Source organism: Monodon monoceros, unplaced genomic scaffold, assembly GCF_005190385.1.
Source record: "Monodon monoceros isolate NGI ecotype Baffin Bay Population unplaced genomic scaffold, NGI_Narwhal_1 Super_Scaffold_12, whole genome shotgun sequence".
Lineage (NCBI taxonomy): Eukaryota > Metazoa > Chordata > Mammalia > Artiodactyla > Monodontidae > Monodon > Monodon monoceros.
The window spans coordinates 158,847-181,602 of record NW_021703768.1 but is presented as its reverse complement, the minus strand read 5'-3'; the positions used below and the strand labels follow the sequence as shown (position 1 = coordinate 181,602).

Below are 22,756 nucleotides of genomic sequence, written 5' to 3'. Positions count from 1 at the left end.
TTCTTTTTTTTTTAGTATATTTATTTATTTATTATTTATTTTTTTTTGCGGTATGCGGGCCTCTCACTGCTGTGGCCTCTCCCATTGCAGAGCACAGGCTCCGGACGCGCAAGCTCAGCGGCCATGGCTCACGGTCCCAGCCGCTCCGGCATGTGGGATCTTCCCGGACCGGGGCATGATCCCGTGTCCCCTGCATTGGCAGGCGGACTCTCAACCACTGCGCCACCAGGGAAGCCCTATTTGTTTATTTATTTATGACTGCGTTGGGTCTTTGTTGCTGCGCGCGGGCTTTCTCTCTAGTTGCGGCGAGCGGGGGCTTCTCTTGTTGCGGAGCACGGGCTCTAGGTACACAGGCTTCAGTAGTTGTGGCACATGGGCTCAGTAGTTGTGGCTCGCAGGCCTAGTTGCTCCGTGTCATGTGGGATCTTCCCGGACCAGGGCTCGACCCCGTGTCCCCCGCATTGGCAGGTGGATTCTTAACCACTGCGCCACCAGGGAAGCCCCAGCAAAGCCCTTTCTACACTCCCCATCGCCTGCCCCGCACCTGCTCTGGCCAGTGTCAACAGTCACGCACAGGACTCAACCCACTCCAGGACCAGTTTGCCCATTTTTAAGTGTTTTCATGAGACGTTCGTTTTCGGTCGTGAACTGGTACCGAGTCCAGAAGTGAATGAATGAGACCAAACGAGAAGAGTTTGTGGTCAGCTTTTTTGGGGAAACTGTGTAGAGTTTTATGTTCAGAAGAGTCACAGTAGAGAATGCGGAGGCCTTGGCTTTCTTGCTGGTTCGCTGGGGGTGGCGGTGGGGTGAGGTAGGGGTGTCGTCTCGTCAGAGCCCAGCCGTCGGCCTGCGGGCAGGTGTGATGGAGCCTGACCCGCCAGGCAGAGAAGTCACTGCGCCCCGCGACCAGAGCGGGGTTCTGACCACAGACCTGCGGGCAGCGAAGCGGCCACGCCTGCTCTCACCGCCCACCCGACGGAGGGTGGGCGAGGCGCAAGCGCCAGGGTCTTGGAAGGAGCTGCCGGTGCTGGGGGGGGCGTCTCGCCCGGTAGAGGCTGAAGGCTTCTGGGGCGCTGGCACCCTCCTCCCCCCGAACCAGCTCCCGAGGACCCGTGACCCCCACAAATAGCCCATCGCAGACTCCGCCCCAGGGACGAGGTTCTGCCGCGCCCGTCGGTCCGCAGGCGCCTGGCCGGCAGCGAGAGGCCGCGTCCACGCGGGTCCTGCGCCTGAGTCGCCTCCCGGATAGACGCGCGGAGGGACCCTTTACGGCCGGCAAGGGCAGCGGCGCTGGGACGGGGAGTGCCGGACCCCCGGCCGGGGGCGCGGGGGTGTGGCGGAGGCGGGAGGGGAGCTGCAGGCGGGGCGGCCGGAGCTGGAGGGGGAGGGCGGGGGGGGGCCGTGCCGCGCGGCGCGGGGCGGGGCGGCTCCGGGCTCGCCGCTCCGTCCGCCCTCGCGCCCGCGCCGCGCGCCCTCCCGCTCCCGCCCTCTTGTGCCGCCGCCGCCGCGGCCGCCGGCTAAGCAACTTCTCGAGCTCCCGCGACCGGCCGGACCCCGGCGCCGCCCCCGGCCCAGCGCCCAGCCGGCCGAGGCCATGGACGCGCTGGCCTGGCTGCTGCCCCCGCTTCTGCTGCTCTGCGCGCAGCAGCACCGCGGCACCAGGTGAGCGAGCGCCGGGTCCGCGCTGCGCCGGGGCCGCCCTCGGTGGGGAGTCCCGCGCCGGCCAAGCCCCGGCTGCCGGGATGGAGCCCCGTGCGAACCCCTGCTCTTCAGGGGCCCGCGTCTTCCCGCACCCACAGGCTCCCACGGTGTCTGTCCCCCATCCCCCCATGACTCCCCCACCCCGTCTCCCCCGCGGGCCCTCCTCTCCGAACTCGCCGCGGAGATGCCCTTGGGCGCGGGCAGCGGCGATGTTCTAGGTTCTGGCAGCCCCGCCGCCCCGGTGCTGTCCGCCGTCCCGGTGCTGAACCCGCGCCGCAGGGCCGGTCGAGGGCGTCAGAGCCGCTCGCAGTTTGCCCCGGTGCCCGGGCTCGCCTGCTGAGCTCGGGTTCCTCGCCCCAGCCGGCACTTGGCCGATCCCTGGCTGGCTGGTGCCCTTCCAGGAGCGGTCTGAGCTCTCAGCAGGGCCCCAGCTTCAGGCAGGAAGAAAGGAGGGGTCCGGAGAACACGGGAGAGGAGGCCGCTCCCCTCCCTCGGGCACCCGCTTCCGTTGCCTTTAGCGGTCTGGGGTGGACACGAAGGCGCGTCCTCATGGCAGGTGTGGCTGTGGACCTCCCTTCTGGGACCATTTCTAATGCCATCCGACTGCAGGGTATGCGAGTGGGGGAGCCAGGTGCCCCTGGCAGGGGACAGACTCTGGATTTCTTTTTAACTGTCAGGAGAGGGGATGAGGTGCCCTGTCTTCCCCCGCGAAGGCAGAGGCTAAGAAGAAATGTCCCTGTGCCGAGGCTCCCTCCCTCTGGCTCCCAGGGGCCAGCATGGTCCCAGCTCGCTTTTCGCGTCTCTGCAGACTGGACTTGAGGTGGGCCCCGGGTTGCCCAGCATCCTGACCTCTGAGTCTGGTTACCTGCCATAGGAGTTGTGAGGGGCCTTTTTGAAAATCATCTTGGTGCCAGGGCTGCAGAAGAAAACAGAGCAAAAACATCTCTCCCTGCCCCTTCCCCCCAGCATTCCAGACTTTGTGGTCAACCAACTGATGTCGAAGACTTTAAAAGCCAGAAATCGTTGAACGCTGGCCTGTGTTTTGGCTGTAGTCACTCGGACAATACGTAACACGGCTCTGTGTGTGTGTGGTCAGAGCTTACTTGTTGGTGGGTGGAGGGCAGAGTCTGGCTTTGGTTGTAGACCTGGCTGTCATGTCACAGTCACAGGCAGTGCCCGTGTGGCCCCTGTCCCGGGGCCTTGTTCTGTACCAAGCCCAATGGGCTGTTCTCCTCTCTCCTCTTCCTGCTTCACGGTCCCAGAAAGGGCGAAGCGTTGAGGTGTGGCTGTGGAGGGATGTGCTGGGGGCCGGGGGTCAGCCGCCAGCTCAGGCCCACAGCTGCGCACCGCAGTTCTGAAATCCAAGTTGCTCTGAGCCCCAAGTGTTAGTCCAAGTTTGACACCAGCACTCAGTTGGCGGCAAAGCCTGCCTTGCTTGTTTTGTCTGTATCCACGCTACTCATGAGGCATATTTATACATTTCCTGCTGGAAAATTCTCCAGACACACCCCTCCCCAAGTCCATGAGTGCGTTATATTGCCTTTCTAAAATCTGCAGTGTTTTGAACTCCTACCCCATCTGGCTCCTGGGTTGTTGGGCGAGGGGCGAGCCTGTCTGCCTGTGTAGGAAGGCTGAGGCCCCGGTTGGGACGAGCGCCTCTGGGCTTTGGGGGCCTTCGGGGCTTCTTTTCCCATCTGCTCTGCATCCCTCCGCTCAGATACCAGGGCAACAGTGGCTTCCCTTCCCTCGTCCCCACCCCGGGGCGGTGTGAGGGGACATCGGGGCGAATGGAAGGGCCTCTTTGTTGCCGCCCCTCAGCCCAGATCCCGGGGCTCCTGGTGGGATAAGAAGGGAGTGGGCCGTGCAGCATTTGTGGGTCGGGTCAAGGCCACGCTTCCCTGAGTCTGAAGATCCGCTCACGCAGCGGCCACCCAAGCTCCCCGGCTGCCTACCCGAGTGGGTGGCCTTCCGGGGCTGCTGGCACCTCCGTCTCCCTGGAGAAGCTGTGCCCGCGGCTCCTGCCTCGCCCTCACCTCCCGTGAGCGCGATCGTCGTGGTGTTCGCCTTGGTAACTGAGGTGCCAGCGCTGCAGCGGCTGCTCTAAAAGCAGAGCTGTCAGGGATCCGTGGGCTTCGTGCGCGCAGGGTCCGGGGTGGGAGGGTGGGAGGATCCTGGGGGTGGTGCCTGCTGCCTCGTTCAGCTACACCCACCTTCCCTTTCCATCCCCAGGGGCACAGGCAAGTGACAGGGCTGGGGCTTCTCTCAGGGGGGCCAGGAGAGGGCGGGGGGCCTGACGGCACCCAGGAGCAGCCCCGGGAGGGCGGAAGCTGCCCGTGATTTCACGGCACCTGCTCTGTCCCACGAACTTGAGCCTGGTGTGTCTCTGAGCTTCTGTTCCTCTAATGAAACCCCAACCCTAGGCCACCACCGGCTTTCAGGGCCATCAGAGGAGTCAGACGCTCCCTCCCAGAACGCGGGTTAGAGTCCCAACATTCTGACCCCATGCAGAGCCCCGCATGGACCAGGTACCCCGCCTGCCCCACTGACTCTACCTGAACCAGTGGAGGAGGGTAAGGCCCTCCAGGACCCAGAGCACCATATGGCCCCGCCTCCAGCCCCCGCATCCCTTCACAGCTGCAGAAGCGGCCACCTTGTCCCGGGTGAGATGTGGCACCGCAGGAGGCTGTTCCCTTCTCACCCCTGGAGACGGCAGAGCTGAGAACCCACCAGTGTCCTGACACTTTCAGGCAAGCTTCATGGTGGGCGCTGCCCTTGTCCTTGCCTCTGTGCCCCTGAGCGTGTGTGAGGCCCTGGCCCAGGACAGGTGTGCTCACCTGTGCCACCAGCCCAAGGCCGGGAAGGGTGGTGTCTCCTGACGGCCTGGCTCCAAGCAGGCCAGCCGCTGGGCCGGTCCAAAAATAAAGCCTCATTCCAATCCCTTTGCATCTGACCTTCAGGGTGAACTCCGTTTGCATTTTTAATTGTGCTTTACTTGGGGCCAGGGTTTCATTTAATTCCTTCTTTTACTTTGTTACCAAAGCACCTGCCCTGTCTACACGCTCTACCCAGCCTTCACCTGGAGGGACCCCGTGGGCCTGCGGGCAGAGCGGGTTTCACAGGCCTCACTAGCTGAGGACCTCCTGGGTCACGTTCAGCCTTCCTCATGGGCCGGTATGTGGAGCAGACGAGGGGCCCAGGTGCCCTTGCCGGCGTTTCCCAAGCCCCGGCGGCCCGAGGCCTTCTTGAAGCCCCTGAGAGGACGGCGTCCCGGGGCCAGTCCAGCTGGATGCCGAGCCCCACCAACTCAGCGGCAGAACTTGCTCCCGGCCCCTCCCTCCACTGACCCTCCCTCGGTCTGGACCAGGCCCCTTTCTGTCTCCATGGCCCGTCCAGCCCATCATCCCCCCAACCTCCACGATGGCCCCCAGTTTATCCCCCCTATTCCCTCAGGACACTTCCCATGCCCCTCCCTCACAGGCATCCAGGTTTAATCTAATTAATCGAGCAGCTCCTTGTTCGGAGTGCCGGTTTCCCCTTGACCCCGGATAAGCCCCACGGTCCCCCCTCCACACTCTCTGCCCCATGCCTGCCACCGCCCTGCAGGTCCCTCCCAGACCCCACCGCGTGGAGCCCTCGGCTGCCTCCTGCCTCTTACCTCGGCCCAGACTCACTTTCTCTCTCTTTGGGCTGTGATGTCACTTTCTCGGGGAGGCTGTCCCTTTCTCCCCAGCCAGAGGGCTCCTGACCTCCCCTTCCTGTGACCGTCTTCATGCTCAAAGCCCCTTGCTTTGCCACCCCTTGCAGACGCTGACCTCTGGCCGCGACTGTCCTGGCCCGGCTCAGTCACATCTCTGGAACAGGGCAGCACCAAGGGTCACACTAGCCAGATGGAGGCGTGGATGAATAAATGCGTGATCAGGACAGCTTCCTTCAGGGGCCCGGGGCAGGGCCAGGAGAGGGATGGGGGTTCAGTGGAGGTGGGGGGAATCAGCGTGGGGACATGGGGGGTCAGAGTTAGCGCTGGAGCAAGAGGTGGGGACAGATGGCAGAGGGTCTGGAGGGTCAAGCGGGCGTCTAAGAGGGCGAGGCTGGAGTGCAGGAGTCGGGGGCAGTAGCAGCTGGAGGCAGGCAGGAGGCTGGGGCCATGGCGGCGGGGGACGCGGTCTGCGGTGGCCCAAGTGGCGGGTGGTGGGGGGCGGGGCACAGGCTGCGCCGACAGGCTCAGCGGTAGCCGGTCCCACGTCCGGAGGGGAGGGGTGGGGCGGCCAGCGGCAGCACCGCGGGAGCCCAGAGGGGTCAGCGGTCTCGTCACGGTGGCCAAAACGGCCCAGAGTGGGGCGCCTGGGCACGCGGCCACGCCGGACTCTGGGGAGAGGAAGGAATGGCCTCAGAGCTCCCAGCTGCTCTGCACCCACACCCTGGCGCATCGGCTCCCCTGCGGGCTCTGGATGGGCTCGGGCCCCAGGTGCCCTGGAGGCCTTCTCTGCCCACTGGGGACAGCAGTGATTCAGAGGAAAACAAGAGGCTTCCTCCTGAATGTCCCTCCTCGTTCCCTGCTGTCAGGTTTAGGAGAAATCCTGCCCGCCCCCCCCCCCACCTGCCGTGGCCTGGAGGAGCAAGGGTGTGTGAGGTTCCCGGGGCTGCTGTAACAAGCGACCACAAGCTGGGGGACTTAAAACAGGGGGGATTTATTCTCTCGTAATTCTGGAGGCCCGAAGTCTGAAGCCAAGGTGTCGGCAGGGTCCATGCCTCTCTGCAGCCTCTGGTGCTGCCGGAGTCCCTGGTGTCCCTCGGCTTGTGGCCGCATCACTCCATCCCTGCCTCTGTGGTCACGTGGCTTCTCCCCGTGTGTCCATTTCCTTTTCTTCTAAGGACACCAGTCATGGATTTAGGGCCCACCCTAGTCTAGCATTTCATCTTAACTAATTATATCTGCAAAGCCCCTGTCTCCCAATAAGGTTCCATTCTGGGGTTCTGGGTGGACATGAATTTGGGGGCGCTGTTTCCCAGAGGGCGAGCAGAAGAAGGGGGATGGGCAGAGCCACTGGGGGGCTTCCAGCAGTCGGCGTGTGCGGGCCACGAGACGCCTGTGTCGTTGGGTCCCCGTGCGGCCCCACCAGGGACAAACACGACCAGCACAGGCTGTCAGTAAGGTTAATCTGAAACCAGGGTGCGTGGCCCCCAGCTGCTCCGGGGTCAGGCTAAGCCCCGGAGGCACGTGGCAATTTGGGGAGATCTGGAGACTGCCTGGGAAGGGACAGAGAGCAGGAGGCCGGCCTGCAGCCTCCCCACAGGCCCTCGGCCTGGACCTGGGTCCCGGGTTTGGGACCTCACCCGCTGTCTCCCTCTCCCCAGCCTTCAGCCTCCTGGTCACACGTCTTTTCTCCCAAGTCACCTCCTACAGGACACATTGCCCTCAGAAGCTGAAAGGGAGGCCATGTGCTCTTGTTGGGGGACCCCAGGGGTGGGGATGCTGGGTGGTTATGGAGGGAGCCGGGGGCCTCTGCCTGACCTGGGTGGCCTCCCTCAGGGCCGAGTGAGTGGGATGTAAGCTGAGCATAGAGGCCAGTGGAAGACGTCCAGGAGTCCTGGGCTCTGCACCTCCCGGGGGCTCCCTGTGTCCGGCGTGAGTTCCTGGGACTGGTCAGGTCCAGCCCGCAGGGCCTCCCCGCTGTCCACCCCTGGCCTAGGTGCCCAGGACAGGCTCTGTCCCTGTCACCCTGCCTGTGACCAGAGGGCCTTGCGTTTCCAGGGCAATGAATGACATTGGCGACTATGTCGGCTCCAACCTGGAAATATCCTGGCTCCCCAACCTGGACGGTTTGATAGAGGGCTACGCCCGCAACTTCCGGCCTGGCATCGGAGGTGAGAGTGGCCGTCGGGCTCGGGCAGACCCTGGGTCCAGTGTGGGTGTGAGCCCTGCTTGGCTCTGGGCTGGCGCAGAGGCCCGCTCCCCTGAGGGGCGTGCCCGAGCTCCTGCACCAGCCCCCAGGGAAACGGCTAGGAAGGTGGATCTGCTCAGGCCTCAGGCTGGTCTGCACCAAGACGGCCTTCCCTGCAAAGCCCCTGGCTGTTCCCTGTCCCGCCTTCTGGGGAATTCGCTGGCCTGGCTGAGCGGCCGGGGGTGCTGGGTCCTGGCCTCAGCCCCGCCTGCCTCGGGCCTGGCTCCTTCCTTGCAGGCCCCCCTGTGAACGTGGCACTCGCCATCGAGGTGGCCAGCATCGACCACATCTCTGAGGCGAACATGGTAGGTCCCACCGGCCTCCGCCCCGCCCCCGGCCGCGTGCCCCAGGAGCGAGCGGAGGGGCTGACGGCCGGGCCTCTGCGTCCCCCCACCCCCGCAGGAGTACACCATGACGGTGTTTCTGCATCAGAGCTGGCGCGACAGCAGGCTGTCCTACAACCACACCAATGAGACTCTGGGCCTGGACAGCCGCTTCGTGGACAAGCTGTGGCTCCCTGACACCTTCATCGTGAACGCCAAGTCCGCCTGGTTCCACGATGTGACGGTGGAGAACAAGCTCATCCGGCTGCAGCCCGACGGGGTGATTCTCTACAGCATCCGGTGAGCCCAGCCGGCTGCCTGCCCACCCACCCCCCACGGAGTGCACCGCTGGGAGCTGGGGGGATGGGGGCTGGGGGGTGGCGGTATTTATATCCCTCGGCAACCAGCAGCTGCGCAGGAAGCCGAGGTTGCTGGCCGGGAGCCAGCAGAGGCCGCTATGTGGCTAACGCATGCCCTCGTCTTTTTAAATTGAGGTGAAGTTCACATAACATCAAATCAAGCATTTAAAAGTGAACAATTCCGTGATACTTAGCACATTCCCCATGTTGTGCAAACATCACCTCTACCCACTTGCAATATATTTCACCCGAAAGGAGACCCCGTGCCCGTTAGCAGTCACTCCCCATCTCCCCTCTCCAGCTCTGCAAGCTGCCAGTCGGCTTTCTAGCTTCATGGATTTGCCTATTCAGCACATTTCACACAAAAGTAATCATACTCTACGTGACCTCTTGGGTCTGCTTTTTTCACGTAGTATATAGTGTTTTCGAGATTCATCTATGCTGCGACATTTATCAGAATTTCCTGCCTTTTCGTGGCAGAGTGACATTCCATTGCGTGGATGCGCCAGTTTTGTGTATCTGCTCCTCCATGGACAGCTGTGCCGCTTCCAGTGAACACACGTGGACGTGTATTGGTTTGAACGTGTGTTTTCTGACACATGCCTTTTAAAAGTGGACTTAATTGCCAACACTTTAAAGATCAGGAGATGTACATAAGAATCTAAATTCTCTTGGAAAACCAGCACACTTGGCAACACCAGCCTCTTCCCAGGCTGCATGGTCAGTGGGGACGCCTAGAGGCCGTCCCCAGGGGCAGACCAGGGGGCTCAGGCTGGACCCGCCTTCTTGGCCGCCGGCTTAGCCAGCCAGCTGTTCTGAAGGACGAGGAAAGTGAATGAAATCCGGTTCTTGATCCCTGAAGACTCACAGATATCTGTAACGTGGCCACAGTTTCCAGTTTCCACCCAAATGCCAGCAGCTTGCCGGCAAGACCAAAGGCAGCCTGCTGCCGCCCCGTGAGGAGGCCGTACTGGCCGGGTGCAGGAGCGTCTCCGCCATGTTGGGCCAGAGAGACGCCGGCTGCCGGGGGCTGGCCTCATCCTGGGGACCCACCGGTGTGTTGTCTGGGCAGAATCACCTCCACGGTGGCCTGCGACATGGACCTGGCCAAGTACCCCATGGACGAGCAGGAGTGCATGCTGCACCTGGAGAGCTGTGAGTGCGGGGCGGGGCGGGGGCGGGGCGGGGGCGGGGCGGCGGGGCGGGGCGGGGGCGGGGCGGCGGGGCGGAAACAGAAGGAAGAGAAGGAAGAGAGGGGGCCGCAAGGCCCTCCTGCTGCGGGTCAGCGCCCTGCCCAGGACAGCCGGCCCTGGAGGCCAGACGAGACACGTGCCTGTGTCACTGGGCCAGCATGGCGGCCCCTGCGGGTCACCCTGGCAAGGGCGACCTGCCCTTTGGCCAGCTCATCTGGCCTTGCCCACCTTTCCGAGGTGCCAGGCGTGGTCCCAGGCCTCCTTGCTCCCTGCCTCTGTGTATCGGGCTCCCAGCACAGGCAGGGCAGTCCTGCGAGGGCTGCCAGGGGCTGGGGAGGGGGCGCCAGGCTCTGCGGCCCATGTGGGCTCTCCTGCAGACGGCTACTCGTCCGAGGACATCGTCTACTACTGGTCCGAAAACCAGGGGCAGATCCACGGGCTGGACAGGCTGCAGCTGGCCCAGTTCACCATCACCAGCTACCGCTTCACCACGGAGCTGATGAACTTCAAATCGGGTAACGCGGCCTCTCGCGGCCTCTTCCTTGTGAGCCCCGCTGGTGGTTTTCTAGTGCTTTCCGCAGAGCCACTAGCCGGCCCCGAGGGCCCCCGGAGGCTGCAGCTGGAAAACCGCTGGTCGGCGCAGGCTGTGCCTGGCCGAGCCGCTCGGGACGAGCCCTAGTGCGGGCCCGGATCAGGTTTCCTCCCCCTTACTCCTCGCTTCTTCATTGCTTCCCGGGGTTTGAGGGGTGCCGGGGGGCTCCAGGGCCAAGCCTGTGTTGTCTCCCGGCCCCTCCCGCCCCTGCTGCCCGGTCATCGGAGCCAGCGAGCCCAGGCTGGCTCTTTCCTCGAGCTGGGCTGTGCACAAGCAGGGCAGGAGAGGGGTGCACTGCGCTCTGGGAGGGGCCCACGGGCCAGCAGCAAGGCCGGAATCTTTCTCCTCTCCCTCCTCTGGTGGCCCTGCCGCAGGGCCGGCCCCTCTCCTGACCCATCAGGCTGTGGGGGGAGGTGGGCACAAGGATCTTCCTCTCTTTGGAGGCCGGCAGTGGCCCCAGTTCCCGCTCAGTGCCCCTCTCCCTGAGCACTGCTCTGGGTGGTGGGCCTGGTGCTAACGGGGGTCTCCGGCAGCCGGCCAGTTCCCCCGGCTCAGCCTGCACGTCCACCTCCGGAGGAACCGGGGCGTCTACATCATCCAGTCCTACATGCCCTCCATCCTCCTGGTCGCCATGTCCTGGGTCTCCTTCTGGATTAGCCAGGCCGCAGTGCCCGCCAGGGTGTCTCTAGGTACGGGGCCCTGGCCTCTCCCCCGCGGGAGCTGGTGGAAGGAGGGAGTCTGGGAGCAGGGCCCCAACCCCATTTGTCCTGAGCACAGGCCTTGCCTTGCAGTCCCTCGGGCCCACTGTCCTGGGGCAGTGGCCAGCCGGGCTGGGCCTGGTGACAGGAGCCTGACCTGCACCGAGGTGGGTTCCAGTAATGGCACCACCTGTTCCCACAGGCATCACCACGGTGCTGACCATGACCACACTGATGGTCAGTGCCCGCTCCTCCCTGCCGCGGGCGTCGGCCATCAAGGCGCTGGACGTGTACTTCTGGATCTGCTACGTCTTTGTGTTTGCCGCCCTGGTGGAGTACGCCTTCGCCCACTTCAACGCTGACTACCGGAAGAAGCAAAAGGCCAAGGTCAAGGTCAAGGAGCAGAGGGTCGAGGTGAGGCTGGGGGTGGGGTGGGGTTCTCATGTTCAGGACGAAGGACAGCGCCCCCGCCCAGCACCAGGGAGGGTCAGCGTTGCCGGCGGGGCAGGGGGCACTTTTTCCTGTGCTCAGCCTGGGACCCTCTGCCGCCTGCTCTCCCAGTAGAGCCGCTGGCCTGGGCTGGGGGTCCTGCCCCTCGCTTGCCAGCCACTCAGCCTGCCCCTCCCCCTCCCCACACAGATGGACGTGAAGAATGCCATCGTGCTCTTCTCCCTTTCGGCCGCGGGCGTCACCCAGGAGCTGGCCGCATCCCGCCGGCAGTGCCGCGTGCCTGGGAACCTCATGGGTTCCTACAGGTCGGTGGAGGTGGAGACAGAGGAGACGAAGAAACAGGGGGCCCAGGGGGGCCTCCGTGCGCTTTTCAAGCCCATCGACGCGGACACCATTGACATCTACGCCCGTGCCGTGTTCCCCGCGGCCTTCGCCGCCGTCAACGTCATCTACTGGGCCGCGTACGCCATGTGAGGCCGGCTTCGCAGGTCCCATGCCCGGGACCTCCTGGGGGAAGGACCCCCGGGGGGCTCTGCGTGTTTCACAGGGGGGAGGACCACGGGCCACATAAAAGGAGAGGAAGGCCTCAGCCTCGCTCAGCACCCCCAGGCTCTGTCCCCACCCTCACCCGGACCCCTGGTCTGCAGAAGACGGCCCAGCAGCCCAGCCTCCTGACCTGGGAGCCAGGCAGGCACCGGGCCCCAGGGAGCTTTGCGTCTGACTCGGAAAAGGATCCTGATTCTGGGACTTAGCTCTGTGGGTTTGGACCACGGAGGGGGAGGAGGCCGGGCATGGAAGGTGCACATCTTCTCGGTGAGAAAGCGGGAAGGCCTTTGGTCCCAGCATGAAATAAAACGGAGCCTTTGGCCGCTGCTTAAATTCACTGTGACCTCCTCTGCTGGAGCCTGGAAGGCTCTCCTCCCACTAGCTCGACGGGCTCAGGACAGAGGGACTTGGGGACCGAGACTTGAGGACAGAGGGGCTGGGGGGAGGCACAGGGGCTGGAAGAGTCACTCACCCCCAGTCCCTTGGGTGCATGGCCGGGGGTGCCATCTCAGTGCCTTCTGTACGTGGTGATGGGAGAACAGAGACCACCAAGTCCCCATGAACACCCAGCCCCCTTCCACATCTGCTGCCACCACAGGGTGGTGGCACAGGGTGACAGGGTCGCAGCTCTCAGCAAGGGGCCCGGGTCACCCCTGCACCAGAGCAGGGCAGGTCCTCACACTCAGAGGGGACAGAGGCGACTAGAGCGGCAGCTGTGCAGCCGAGCTGGGTCGGGAATGCCAGGCCCAGTGCCCTGCTGTGATCAGCCAGGCCACGACCCCGCTGGCCCTGAGGTGCCCCCGCAAACCACCTCGAGGGGCGTGTGACGGTGACTTTGTGGGAATCAGAAAGTGTGCCCTGATGGGCCACCTGCCCAGGGTGTGCTCTGTCCCCAGGCCACGGGAGCAGGCGCTGGGGATGCTCACCCACTGCAGGGCTTAGCTGGCAGAGTGACCCCTGAGGCCAGGTGGTCCAGCCAGGGCTGCAGGGCCCAGCGGCCCCCCACGGGAGCAGCTGTGTCCGAGGCCTGCCTCCCACCCAGGGCTCACACCTCGAGCTCAAAGGCCCCTTACCTCCTGAGGACGCCTCCTTGCGTCAGGCTGCCTCTTGGGCCCCCACTCTAAAGGACTAGGCTGCAGGGCTGGGCAGGCTCATCCCAGGGGGCAGGACCGCCCAGGGAGCGGGGCCTCCGGGCCCCAGAGTGACTGACGTGGGAGCAGCAGAAAGCAGGTGGCCGAGATGCAGCAGAGCCTGGATCTGGGTCGGCCAGGGCCCCAGGCCATGCCTGGCCAGCTCTGACAAGAGGCCAGTGAGGCCTCTTTCTCCCCTTCCCAGATGGGCGCCCTCTGGCCTGTGTGTCTCCAGCAGCGTCCCTGCTCCCTCCTCCTGGAACATGGAGAGTGGCCCGGGGATGGGACGTCCAGGCCCCGATGGCGTCCTGAAGCTACTGGGCTGGGCCCGAGACTGCCCACAGCACCCCCGCCCCTGGCACCTGGGGTCCTGCCCTAAGGCCTGCCTTCCAGTGGGGCCTCTGGTGGATGCGCGGGTGGGTTCAAGGTTCCCGGAACTGCTGTGCTCACCTGGGTCCGCTGCCAGGACCCTGCCCACCCCGGGGCCCGCCTCCCCCCGCCTTCTTCACGGCTCGCAGGCTGCCCTCCTTCTGCTGCGCGGTACCCACAGGGAGCTATTTCAAGCTGGGCTTTGTGGCCGCCTTGGACACCCACGCAGCGAGGCCCGCCCGGGCAGGAGCCTTCACTCGATTCTGCAACCGGCAATCACTCCCTCTAGCCTGCAGGCTGCTATTTCTGCCCACATGTTTACAGGGCCAGGAAGAGGGACGGGAAGGGCTGATGCTCTTTAAATGCGAGCTCTATTCCGGTGCTGATGACATGAGCAGGTTGAAGGCCAGGGCGGATCAAGGTTTGCAGCTGAGAGGAGCTGGCTTGGGCAGGGGTGGCAGCGCTTCCTGAGCCGGGGCACCTGGGCCAGGTGGCCGGGTGGGGCGGTGGCCTGGGCTCCGCATGCGCCTCATTCCAGCAGGGACGGTCTTTGGGGGCTGGCAGCTTCCTTGTCTGTGTTCTCCTGTGGAGGCCCACGTAGACTCCTAAATGCTCCCCTGAGCCTGGGACGGCTTCTTCCCCGAGGCTGGAGGAGACAGGGCCCCAGGTCCCTTCCGTCCCCTGTAGCAGGGGGAAGACCAGCACTGACCCCTCCCCCTTGCAGTGGGGCACAAGCCTCACCGTGCACAGCCCACACCGGGGGGCGTCGTTTGGGTTCCCTCAAAAGCAGAGCTTGAGACAAGGACCTGGTAGAGGAAGTTTATTTGGGGGGAAATTAGTTTCCTGGAGTGGCCATAGCAAAGTGCCACAGACTGGGAGGCTTAAAGCAACAGAAATTCAGGGAATTCCCTGGTGGTCCAGTGGTTAGGACTCTGCACTTTCACTGCTGTTTGATACCCGGGTTTGATACCTGGTTGGGGAACTAAGATCCCATAAGCCAAACAGCACGGCCAAAAAAGAAAAGAAAAAGGAAAAAGAAAAACTCATGCTCTTACAGTTCTGGAGGCCAGGAGTCCAAGATGCAGGTGTGGGCAGGCTGGGCTCCTGGATGCTCTGACGGCAAGCCTGTCCCTGGCCTCTCCCCAGTTCCTGGCACTGTTGGCAATTCCTGGCGCCCCTCGGCTTGATGGACGCATCACCCCATCTCTGCCTCTGTCATCACGTGGCTTCTCTCTGTGCGTCCCTCCTCTTCTCGTAAAGATACCTGTCATCGGATTTGGGGCTCCGTAATCCAGGGTGACTTCACCTTAACTAATTATAGCTGCAAAGACCCTATTTCCAAATAAGGTCACATTCTGAGGTTCTGGGTGGACATGAATTGGGGGGGACACCGTTTAACCCAGTATGGAGAGTGACACCCCAGATGCAGAAGCAGGGTGTGGGGAGCATGGAGGAGGGAGGGAAAGTCTACAAGGAGGCAGTGAAAGTCTACAATGGGCCACCAGGTCCCATTCCACTGGGGACCCCTGCAGAGCCCTGGGGAGTAGGCCCCAAATAGTCCTTTCTTTAAAAAATTTATTTATTTATTTGGCTGAGCCGGTTCTCAGTTGTGGCACGCGGGATCTTTAGTTGCTGCATGCGGACTCTTAGTTGCAGCATGTGGGATCTAGTTCCCTGACCAGGGATTGAATCCGGGTGCCCTGCATTGGGGGTGTGGAGTCTTAGCCACTGGACCACCAAGGAAGTCCCCCAAATTGTCCTTTTGAAGAAGAAGGGTCTGGGGCTTTACCACCAACTCCCACCCCCAGGGCTGAAGGGCACCCCTGACGCTCTGGAGGCCACTGGAGACGCTGCACCTTACACTGGGGACAGCTGCCAGAAGTCACCCCCGCGGCGCCCACGCCTGCTCAGGGTGGCACTGGTCCTTCAAGGTGGCAGCTTTCACGGCAACAGCAACAAATGACAAGGACGTTTAGTGGAACGAGCCACAGTCGGTGCCACGGCTGTGGCCAGCCTGGGGCCATAATAAGAGGCATCCTCCCCCTGCCCCGCACCGTCCCTGGCCGGCACTTCTGCTCGCTAAGGTCACCTCTTGGTGCAGTGACCCACGCTGTATGAGGGCCGGTGCCACCTCTCTCAGACAGTCCACCCCTAGTCACAGGTGAGCTCCCACATCAATAAACTGTCCCCTGTCCAGCCTTACGTCCACCCCCGCCCCCCAATCCAACACCTTCCAGAGCTGCTCCCACACGGCCAAGCACGTGTGAGCCGCGAGCCACAGGTTCTCCATATATACGCCCGCTCAGGCTGTTGCGACTCCGTCCCGGCTGTCGGTCTGGATGCAGTGAGGGAAGGCAGTGGGGGGTGGGTAAGAGTCTGAAGAGCGTGAGAGGTGGGGTGGGTCGTGTCCCCCAGGAGATGTGTTAAGTCCTCCTTTCTGGTACCTGTGTGTGTGATATTGGATATAGAGTCCTTGAAGATGCAGTTAAGATATGGGTTTAGATGAAGTCCTATGGGATCAGGGTGGGCCTTAGAGCCAACCCCTAGTGTCCTTATTTACAAAGAGGACACAGTGAGACAGGGAGACACCTTGTGGAGACAGAGGCAGAGAGGTGTCTACAAGCCAAGGAGCCCAAGGATGGCCAGGAAAGCACCGGAATCTAGGGCAGAGGCTGGCAGGGATCCTCCCTGCTGCCTGGAGAAGGAGCCAGCCCTGCCCACACCCTCACCGTGGGCTTCTGGCCTCCACACTCTGGGAATAGATTTCTGCTGTCTTAAGCACCCCCTCCGGTTTGTGGTCCTTTGTTACAGCATCCACAGGAAACTCATACAACAAGCACCCTTCGGCAAAGGCATCCATCTCAGATGTATTTTTAGGGACCCCTGACAAGGGAAGCCTCTTTCCCACAAACAAGCGGGATACAACTCGGGGGTACGAGAGCCTCAGGTGAACTCACTCCTAAGGACCCCGCACCTCAGGCACTATTCCCCCCCATCAGGGTCCTGATCTCAACTCGAGAGGCCTGGCAAGGCGCACGGGCCGTCCTCGGGGGTTCTGTCGCCTCACCTAGGATTGGACCTGGGGCCTGACGGTCAGCACCCCCTGCCATCTTGCTGCAGGAGACAGGGTGGCCTGGAGAACTTTCCGGCTCTCCCTGCCTGCCCTGAGGCCACAGTCGGCTCCAGAGGCAGCAGAGGGAAGTGTGCAGGCCTCCTCTCACCTCCCATGTTCCACCAGCGAAGCCAGGCTGTTGTCATGACACCACTGAGTGGCAACCCCACGACTCTTCCAAGACCCAAAAGCAGCATCTGTGCAAGGACTTCAGTGCCTGGGGCGACCTTGGGAAGTGACCCCAGGACACAGGAGCAAGCAAGGTGGGGAGATGGAGGAGGAAAAGCCAGTGGAGTGTGGTTACTGAGCTGTCTCTGCAGGGTGGGGTTTCCATCCCCAGAGCCCCTCTGAGGGGCCCCTCGCCACGGTCCCCTGGGGATGGATCAGCCGGGTCCCCTCCCCCCACACCCACCCCCAGCCGAGGGCTGCCGCCCCCCCCGGGACGTTAAGCCTCCACCCTTTCAGGCTGCCCCACCTCAGGCTGAGCAGGCCAGAGGAAGTCCCAGGCGGGACAGCGGTGGAGATGGAACGCTGGCCGTGAGCTCGGGGACTGTCCCCCTGCTGCTGTGAGGTTGGAAGTGAGCTGAGGGGACCTGGCCCAGGTGCCAAGAGCCACTACAAGGAGGTTCTGGATTCCCAGGTAACAGGGTGATCGTTTGGGGGAAAATGAGCGTGTTCTGCCTCCCCAGGTATGGCCCCTTGGTTGAGAAGTCCTGTACACACAGCGGCTGAGAATGTGGGCTCCGGACTTGAATGCTTGTCACGTAACCTTGGGCAAGTGACCCACCTGCCCCAGGGACCGTCACCTGTTAAATGGGGAAACGATGGTGTATGGTTGTCGTGAACATTAACTGCTATAATTAATAAAAGGCACCTACAGCGGCGTCTGTACCTTGTCCCCCTCAGTAGGTGCTACTTATGGCTATTGGTCGGCCCAAGGCACACGTCTTCCTGGGCTGCAAGGCGACAGCCTGGTACAGGAGACACACAAAAGGTTAGTGTTTGGGTTTAGATACTCGAAATAGGATTTGCAGCGAAGACAGTACACTCGCAATCTGGGCTGTGTCTTGAAAATTCCCTGCAGTCTCTTAGGTCCCATTGAGCGCAGCAAGGGCTTCTAGGAGATGCCGGGGGTGGGGAAGGGCGTGCTGCCCTGAGGAGGAGAGTCCGTCCTGAGAAATGCGAGAGCGCCCCTCTCCCAGCCCAGGGGGCTGCAGGAAGGAGAAGAGGGTGGGGGGGGGGGGGGCTCCCCCAGGCTCACGGGAGCTGATGTGTTCATGTCTCCCTGACGCCAAGTTCAGTGAATTCACGCCGTGGAACTGGGCAAACGTTATACCCGGGGCTTTGATTTTCGGGGAGCTGGTGTACCAGCACGGCAAGTGGCGTGTGACACACGGGAGAAGGGACACCCCTGTCCCCATTCTGGACTCAACACAATTTAGAGGTGGAGTGGCGAGGCCAGACAGTGCGATCAGACCAGGCGGGTGGTCCAGCCTCTGGGCTGCCTGCCCTGGTCCACTGAGGCTGAGTGAGGGGACCCTCGAGAGAGGCTGGGGCTCCACTGAGGCTAAGGAGCTGAAGGACAACAAGGCAGAGGCCTGGAAGGGTCGCCAGCCGGGACACCGAGGGCAGGACACCCCTCCTGGGAGGCCTGCTGGGTCCCGCCAAGTCAGGAAGCCATGTCCCAACTTCCTGCTGGGAGACTGCTCTCCACGGGACTCTGGGTCTCTGCACATCTTATGAGCAAGACGCTACCTGCCTTTTGTCCTGCACTGTCTCTCCAAGGAGGTCTGTTGCGCACACAGCTTGGACTTGTCCCCGCAGGGGAAGGGGCAGGGCTTTCTGCCTGGTATAAAATACTTGGTGACTGGACCTCAAGTTCGTCTCCTATAGCGGAACCTGCTGTGCCCGCGGCGTCCACCTGGGCTGCCTCCCCTAAGGTGGCCCCTCCCTGGGTGGGCCCAGGTGCCCGAGCACCTGGATGGGGTAGCTGTGGGTTTAGTGTCCTTGGCCTGGGGTGCCCGCAGCCCCCCTCTCCCAGGTACCAAGGGCCCCACATCCCAGGCCCGGCCTTCGAGCAGTCCTGGGAACCGTCTGGCCAGGCTGGGTGGCTTCCCCCCAGGGTGACCTTGAAGGCACAGCTCTCGGGGCTCCCCTGAGGCACCGTGCGGATGGGGGGCAGATGGGGCACGGAGGGGCCTGCCATGGGATCTGCGCTGGACCCTGGAAGGTGCTGCATCTCCCAGGGCTGCAGAGCCTCAGGCACCTACCCACCCGGGTGGGAGCTGCAGAGATGAAGTGAAGTCCCATCCTGAAAGCAAGTGTTAACCCCACCTGCTCTTCCACGGCGAGGGTCATCGGGGGTCAGAGAGGGCGGAGGGCTGCCTCTGGGTGCAGCTCGTTTTCCCTTGGGGACGGCAGCCAGGGCCCTGTGTCCACAGGAGGCTCCTGACCCTGGGTGACAAGGTCCCGGTGACCTTCTCCCTGCGTGGGGAAGCAGGGACGTTTTCCTCAGGCAGAGGCGCCTGAACACAGCCTCACGCTGGACGGGGCCCTGCTTGTCCATCTGCTGGTTTCTGGGGCCACCCAGCAGGGGTCCTGGCAGAGCTGCTCCTGCCTGGCCTGGGTGAGCACAAGCTCAGGTGTGTGCACGTGTCCGCACACGCATGGACTTGTGTGTTGTGTTGCATGTGTATGTGCCTATGAGTGTGCAACTTTCCATCTAAAGGTCATGCGGAGCCCGTGGCTAGGCAGGTCACCTCCCACGTTTGAGCCTGCAGCTGACACGGGGACAGCTGGTTTGCAAACGTTTGCATTTCCAGTTCTTTTCTTAAAGCAGATTCCCAGAAGTGGAATGATTGGACCCAATGATGCAGACGTGTTTTGTGCACTTGTCTCTGGAAGGTGGTCCCAGCTGCACCTCCCCTGCTGGACGGGGGCCTTCTGCGCGCCCTCCACCCCCAGGCTGGGGTTAAGGACAAGCAGTTTAGAAGCAACGCTGGGCTTCAGGCCACGCCCACCTGGGGCCGCAGCCTCACGCTCTGATGGGCGGGCTCAGTGAGGCGGTGGCACCTCAGCCCGGTGGGTCCTGATGCAGGTGGCCTGGTGTGGACAGGCGAGGATGGGCGAGGAGCTCGGAAGAAGAGTGGGAGACCTGTCTCGGCTCTGCCACCGTGTCTCCCTGTGATGCCTCATGTGGCTAAAATAGCGCTTGCTCCGTATTGCCATGGTGACCGTTCTTTGGGTGCTGCCGGCACGGCAGGCTCGATTTGGGTTGTAAACACAATCCCAGGCCGACTTGGGGACAGGAAAGCGGGACAGACTCCATTTCCCAGCGGCCTCAGGACAGGAAGCGCCCCTCCCTCCACGATGCTCCGACCTGCTTGTCCTAGGCCCTGCTCTGTGGGCACGCCTGGCCTGAAAGGAGAGATGTGCGCCTGTCCCCATTGGCCTGGGCAGGTCTGGTCCTAGCCCTGAGACCCTGGACAAAGCACTGGGCCACCCTCACCCTCAGTGTCCTCCTCCAGAGAACGGGGCACGTCCTAGGGGTGATGCCTGGCGCAGGGTCTGACCCTGGGGGTGCCTTGCCTCGCGGTCCTCACCCGTTCAGTGTGAGGCTCAGCCATGAACGTGTGGGAAGTGCCTGGCTCTGCAGCCTCCAGCCCCTCCCAGGCAAGCAGTCAGGGTCCCGCCAGCCCCTCTCCAGCCCTGGCACAGCAACCCCCGGTCCCTGCTTCCTGCCTCTGCGGACGCGGCCTCTCCCAGCACCTCCTCTGGCACACGCACACGGAGACTGTCTGTCTGGGTCCAACCCGCAGACAAGCCTCGCCGTGCTTTGAAACAGGGACCATCAGTGTAACTGACGGTTAAGCTGAGAATGCGCCACTGCAGGGGGAAGACAGGGCTGAGGTCCTCGGTGGGGTGACCTTGGAGCGGCCCCTCCCGGGGCTGGACTCCGGCCCCGCCCAGGACCCCGCGAGCAGCTCCGCGCCTCCGGCCGTGTCCCCGCCGCGCCCTCTGCCGGGAACGCGCAGCACTGCGCCCGCGGGAAGGCGCCTGCGGGGGGCGGGCTCCGATGCGGCTCCACACCCCGCAAGGCACCGGCCCCGCCGCGGCGACGCACCTGCTCCAAATGCCGGCAGTGCCGGGGGAGAAACCGTCACCCTCTCCTGAAGGAAGCCCTTCGGGTACACACAGCCCCCCCACCCCGGGTCTGCCCCACGCCGTAAGCCGTCCTGCTCCCTGGGCCGCCAGGGCCTTTCTCGGGCCGCGCGGACCCCTCTGCTCCTGCCCCACCCCTCCCGCCCTCAGGCCCCACAGCCAGCCTCCCTTTCCGGGCCCTAGGCAGACCTCGCTCTCTCCGACCAAGCTGCCAGGTCTGTGACCTGTCGCCCGCCAGGGTGCAGCGCCCAGTCGGCCCGCAGTCGACCTCCCTTGAATAAATGAAGGAGCAGGTGAAACGAATGTTTACATCGAACCCGTGTCTCCAAATCCCGAGATCCGAGACGAAGAAAGGAAACATCTGCGGCCCATCCCCCCCACAGCTGCGCGTGCCAAGCGCCTGTCCGCGGGCGTCGCGGGCTCTCCCGTGACCTGCGTGCTCCTCGCCAGGCCCCGCCCGGGTCAGTGTCACGCCTGGCGGGATGACCAAACACCCAGGCGCACCCCACGGGCCCAAGCTGATGCTGGCTCCGGCAGCCCCAAGCGCTGAGTCGGCACAGCCGCCGCCTGTGAGCTTTGATGAGGAAGGCCCCCGGGCGGGGTTCTGAGAAGGACCCCTCAGGAGGGACCGCCGACCCCCACGGGAGACTCTGCTTCTGTCTGATGAGGCTCACCGAGCGTAAACTCCACCTGCCTTTCACCTTTCACCTAGGGGAGCTCAAAGTTGTTGAAAGTACTCATAAAGAACATTTAACAAAGAAAATCAGGGGGCGAGCCACACGCTGGGGGCCCGCTCTGCCCTCTGCCGGCCCCGCCCACCTCCTCCCCGCGGTCCCACAGCGGGTGGGATGCACAGGCTGCAGCCCGGCCCTGGGTCCCAGGTGACAGGTGACAGGAGGGGCAGAAGGCCCAGCTGTGTTGGGGGGTGGGGGGGCGGGCAGGGGGAAGTTCTCCTCTCCCTGCACCTGCCGTGCTGTCGGACCTCTACAGTGAGCCATTGTCACTTTTATAATCAGCTAATAACAACACACATTTGTACTTTTCACTTTGGAAATAATAGGTGTTTGTGATCATGAAAGTATATGAGAGCTTTGTGGAAAATTGGGAAATACAGAAAGTGCCCAGAGTGAAAAGGACCAGCCCTCAGCTGCCAGGCCCCTTGCGGGTCTGTCCCGCCTGTGCCTCCGTCCGAGGGTCACTGCCGCTCCGCCCCAGGTGACATCGTTATGCTGCAGCCTGCCGACCGGCGGGCCCCAGAACAGGCCCGGGCTCCTAAGAGGACGACTGGTCCCAGCATTTCTGAGGGGTCTTCACCCATTTGTTCATTCATTCATTCATTCCAGGTGTGCCAGATGCCTGATGCAGTGGGGATACAGCGGTGACCCAGGCTGACGGGATCCCAACCCCGCCAACTACCCAAACACCCCATGCCCGTGGCCAGGATGCAGGGCGAGAAGTGGATGCCAGGCAGGCTCAGCTGCCTGTCGCTCAGTCGGGACCAAGCCCTCTGTCCTCGAGGCCCTGAGAGGGATGGCTCAGTGGCCCTGCCCTCTGGAGGGGGTCTGCTGGCCTGGGCAGCAGGTCGTTGTTTTGCAGAACTTGTTGGTGGGGGGAGGGTCCTTCACCCTCCCCTCTCCGGCGGCCTCAGGGAAGTGTTCTCGGCACCGCAGGCAACCCATGTGCCCTCACCCGGGCCTGGGGCTAGACGAGGTGGGGGACCCCTCCCCTCCCGGAATACGCCTTTCTCCTCCCCAACCCCCATGGGGAACAGAGGCCCCACTCTCCAAACCCACCTGACCCTGATCAGGCAGCTACCGGCCCCCCCTCGGACTTCCTCACCAGTACTGGGTGACCCAGCTTCCAGACTCCAGGACAGAGGGTCCCATGTGGCATTCAGGTCTGCAGGCGGCGGCCAGCACCCATGGGGCCACCTGGGATGCTCGGAGCTCCTACCCTGACCAGGGCTTCCCTGGTTAGAAAGGGCTCTTGTGTCCGGTGGGGCCTTGGATGGGGCATGTCCAGGAGATGGTGCCCAGAGAAGGGACCCTCGCTAGCCCGTGCTGCCAGCAGGGGGAAGAGGGCATCAAGGACTGGACCCCCTGGCCCCTCCTCCTCTGCCCTCACCACGCTCTGAGGCAGGAAGTCAGAATGTAGGCGGGGGGGGGGGGGGGGGGGGGGGG

At 63.3% G+C, this 22,756-nt stretch overlaps 1 protein-coding gene across 1 annotated transcript; it reads left to right on the top strand.

Annotated features, from left to right (window-relative positions):
• Window positions 1-1,451: 1,451 nt before the first annotated feature.
• On the top strand, window positions 1,452-12,126 carry GABRD (gamma-aminobutyric acid type A receptor delta subunit). Its single transcript, XM_029215716.1, has 9 exons — window positions 1,452-1,662; window positions 7,454-7,566; window positions 7,881-7,948; window positions 8,046-8,266; window positions 9,398-9,480; window positions 9,896-10,033; window positions 10,644-10,799; window positions 11,011-11,222; window positions 11,448-12,126. The coding sequence occupies exons 1-9, from the start codon at window positions 1,595-1,597 to the stop codon at window positions 11,730-11,732; spliced, it is 1,344 nt and encodes a 447-aa protein (XP_029071549.1). The 5' UTR covers window positions 1,452-1,594; the 3' UTR covers window positions 11,733-12,126.
• The last annotated feature ends 10,630 nt before the right edge of the window (window positions 12,127-22,756 follow it).